At 43.1% G+C, this 3,434-nt stretch overlaps 1 protein-coding gene across 1 annotated transcript in view; it reads left to right on the top strand.

Annotated features, from left to right (window-relative positions):
- The window catches only part of pelp1 (proline, glutamate and leucine rich protein 1), a 41,557-nt gene extending 38,841 nt beyond the window's left edge, over positions 1-2,716 (top strand). Inside the window, exons 18-19 of the mRNA XM_015395624.1 lie at positions 1,428-1,769; positions 2,345-2,716. Coding sequence (XP_015251110.1) covers positions 1,428-1,769; positions 2,345-2,446 — 444 coding nt within the window. The 3' untranslated portion in view covers positions 2,447-2,716. The remainder of the gene's footprint in view (positions 1-1,427; positions 1,770-2,344) is intronic.
- The last annotated feature ends 718 nt before the right edge of the window (positions 2,717-3,434 follow it).

The following is a 3,434-nucleotide window of genomic DNA, read 5'->3' as shown; positions in this document are numbered from 1 at the left end:
GCAGGATAAATAATGGTTCCATAGATACAGGACATGGGTTCTACTGAATGAGTATAGTACGGTGGCCCTGAAGTGCAAACTGCAACTACAAATCTAAAAGCGCAACTACATTAAGGAAAACAAAACTACATAAAGCAAAGCAAAGGGTCAAACGGCGCCGTCGTCCAATCAGCGATGTCTCATGTTTCCCACTGGTACCTACCTTTTCTGGTAGGTTAATGTAATTGTGTTTTCCTTTATGTAGTTTTGTTTTCCTTAATGTAGTTGCGCTTTGCTTTATGTAGTTGCGATTTCCTTAATGTAGTTTTGTTTTTCTTAATGTAGTTGCGCTTTGCTTTATGTAGTTGCGATTTCCTTTATGTAGTTGTGCTTTGCTTAATGTAGTTGTGCTTTGCTTTATGTAGTTGCGCTTTGCTTTATGTAGTTGCGCTTTGCTTAATGTAGTTGCGCTTTTAGATTTGTAGTTGCAGTTTGCACTTCAGGGCCACCATAGTATAAAGATGAATACTGTTATAAATACTGAATATAATATATAGATCACTAGTGTTATGAACTAAATTTACAGCTGGATATGTACCGAATATAATATACAGGTGGATATTACTATAAAATTGCAGAATGTGGAGAGACCGTGAGCCACGCGATGTACTCACGCCGCCATCTTGGTGGCTGAATTAGGAAAACAGGATAAATCCAGCAGCCAAATCATCTCCAACATTCCTTAATTTGGAAATAAAGATGAAAGTTTTTTGATTAATTGATTTATTTTATCGGTCGACTAAGAATTCATTGATTACAGGAAAACAGAGTTTTCTCTGGAATAAGATTAAGGAATTTTTTTATTATTCTAATTTGTTTTTCATCATTATATTTTAACAACTTATTTTTCCAGTTGTGTAAAATACTGTCTGAATAAAAACAATTAAACTTCTAGATTTCAACAGGAGCATATTATTGAAATAAAATCGGTGAAATATTTAAAATCTCATTAACAGAGCAAATGTCGCTCTGACAGACTAAGGATTATTTAGCTTCCTTCCAATGTAGCGGACGCTAACTGTGAGCTAGCTCTCTGCTTTCAGTCTGATCCACCAATCAGAGGTGAGAGAGACTTTTAAACAGGTTCCTCTGAGGAACGTTAGAACTTGAGGAGATGAGATGTGTTGTGAATTGGCGCTATATAAATAAACTGAATTGAATTGAACTTCACTAGCTTCTCCAGCTAACATGCTAACAGCTAGCATGTCTTCTTTTGTAAATAAAATGTAATGTCCTCTATAGTAAATTTAAATTTAATTAGAGAACAAAGTTTAAATTGGATTTCTAATTGTAGGATACTTTTTTTTTTCAGTGGCTGTTCTGGCCCTCCGTAGAATATCTGGTTATTCAGAGGGAGGCGGGTTTATTTTCTTCTTCTGTTTTAACAGGAGCCTGTGACTGAAAGCTCTGAGAAAGAAGAGCCGCCGCCGCCGCTGCTGCTAGAGGAGCAGCCACCGATGGCGGAAGGTGAGGGCGTGGCCTCAGCAGGAGGAACAGGAGATCAGGAAGACGCCGCCGCCGCTCCGAGCGTTCCAGAACCAGAGAAAACGGAAGCCGAGCAGGGAGACGGGAAGGAAGAAGAACTGACCAAGCCTGAAGAGGGAGGAGGAGGAGAGGAAGGAGGAAAAGAACAAGAGGAGGAAAGTAATGAGGAGGAGAAAGGGACGAAGAGGAAGAGGGAGGACGAGAACATGGAGGAGGAAACGGGTCAGAGTCCTGAGAAGAAAAAGGTAGATGTTTATTTTCCTTAAACCGCTGATTGATATCAAGCCATGATTGGCCAGTCTGACTGCTGCTTACCTGCAACTTTACCTGCAGATTATCAATATATTAAACAAGTTAGAGCTGATTAATAGGTCCTTAAAATCAAGGCTAAAACCAGCTAATGATTATCGTTCTCCCAGAGTCCAGACTTTCCTGGGTTCTTCTCAGGAACAGACTTGGCGAGATCACGAGTCCGTACTCGTGTTCTAGTGAATTGAGAAACAGCCAGAGTCCTTAAAGTTTGTCCTAAGATGGCCGCCACCACGTATACGCGTGGCCGAAGATGAGGTAGCCGGAAGCTAGCGATGCTAGCCGATCCAACTGTAGCATCCTGAAACGCACAGCAGGCTCAGTTAGCGTTAGCATTTAGCTCAGAACTTAAAACCATCAACGGATAAATTAAAAAGCTTCTTTCAGATAAAACAATTATCTACGCTTTCCTTCTTAGCTTTTAATGTTTCTGCGTGAATCAAATCAAATTGTTCGGCCTGTTTTCCACGTCAATCAGCTTCACCTCATGTTGTTCCTCTCTGCTCTGCAGCAGGAAGATGAAGCCATGGCCTCCATGTTGGCAGATTTCGTGGCGTGTCCTCCTGACGATGATGACGGCGGCGCCGCCGCCTCTGGATCCAAGAATCCTTAAACACTCTGAATTTATCATCTTGAACATTTCCGATGTTTCCTCAGAAGAATATTCCTCCTCTGCAGCTTCCAGCTGCTTTTACTGATGGTGGAAACGGCTTCATCCTGTTGGTTCCTGGAAACATGGAGGCTTCCTGTTGCCATCCTGGATCCCATCAGAACCGTTTTTCTGTTTAGTCGTCATTCAGGTTTCATTGGTTTCTACGATGTTTGTTTTCTTTTTGTTTTTCCATTCTAATCTGTTGTCTAATATTGAAAAATAAAATATTACACACTGAATCAATTCTCTACCTCTATGGAGCTAAATTGGGGCAAAAATGTTTGTTCAAAAAATTGAACAACATGGGGGGTAATCTCACCTGCAGGTTTTAAATATGGGGGAAAATGGAAAAAAAGACACATTTAGTCTAATTTTCGACAATGTTTGTCCAGAAAAAAAAGCTAAATCTATTAAGAAATAGTTTGAAGGGTTTAAATCGACAGGCTACAGTAGTAGCCATCAAAAGTTCCCCACTTTCCTTGGTTAGTCCTTGGCTGGTCCTTAGATGGCCCTTAGATGGTCCTTGGCTGGTGCTTAGATGGCCCTTAGATGGTCCTTGGCTGGTCTTTAGATGGCCCTTGGCTGGTTCTTGGATGGCCCTCAGCTGGTCCTTGGATGGTGCTTAGATGGCCCTCGGCTGGTTCTTGGCTGGCCCTTGGCTGGTTCTTAGATGGCCCTTGGCTGGTCCTTAGATGGCCCTTGGCTGGTCCTTAGATGGCCCTTGGCTGGTCCTTGGATGGCCCTCAGCTGGTCCTTGGATGGCCCTCGGCTGGTTCTTGGATGGCCCTCGGCTGGTCCTTAGCTGGTCCTTGGATGGCCCTCGGCTGGTTCTTGGATGGCCCTCGGCTGGTCCTTAGCTGGTCCTTGGATGGCCCTCGGCTGGTCCTTGGATGGCCCTCGGCTGGTCCTTAGCTGGTCCTTGGATGGCCCTCAGCTGGTCCTTGGACGG

The sequence above is a fragment of the Cyprinodon variegatus genome, unplaced genomic scaffold (assembly GCF_000732505.1).
Source record: "Cyprinodon variegatus isolate N-32 unplaced genomic scaffold, C_variegatus-1.0 Scaffold750, whole genome shotgun sequence".
Lineage (NCBI taxonomy): Eukaryota > Metazoa > Chordata > Actinopteri > Cyprinodontiformes > Cyprinodontidae > Cyprinodon > Cyprinodon variegatus.
The sequence above is the reverse complement of the archived record's forward strand: the minus strand, read 5'-3'. Positions and strand labels throughout refer to the sequence as shown.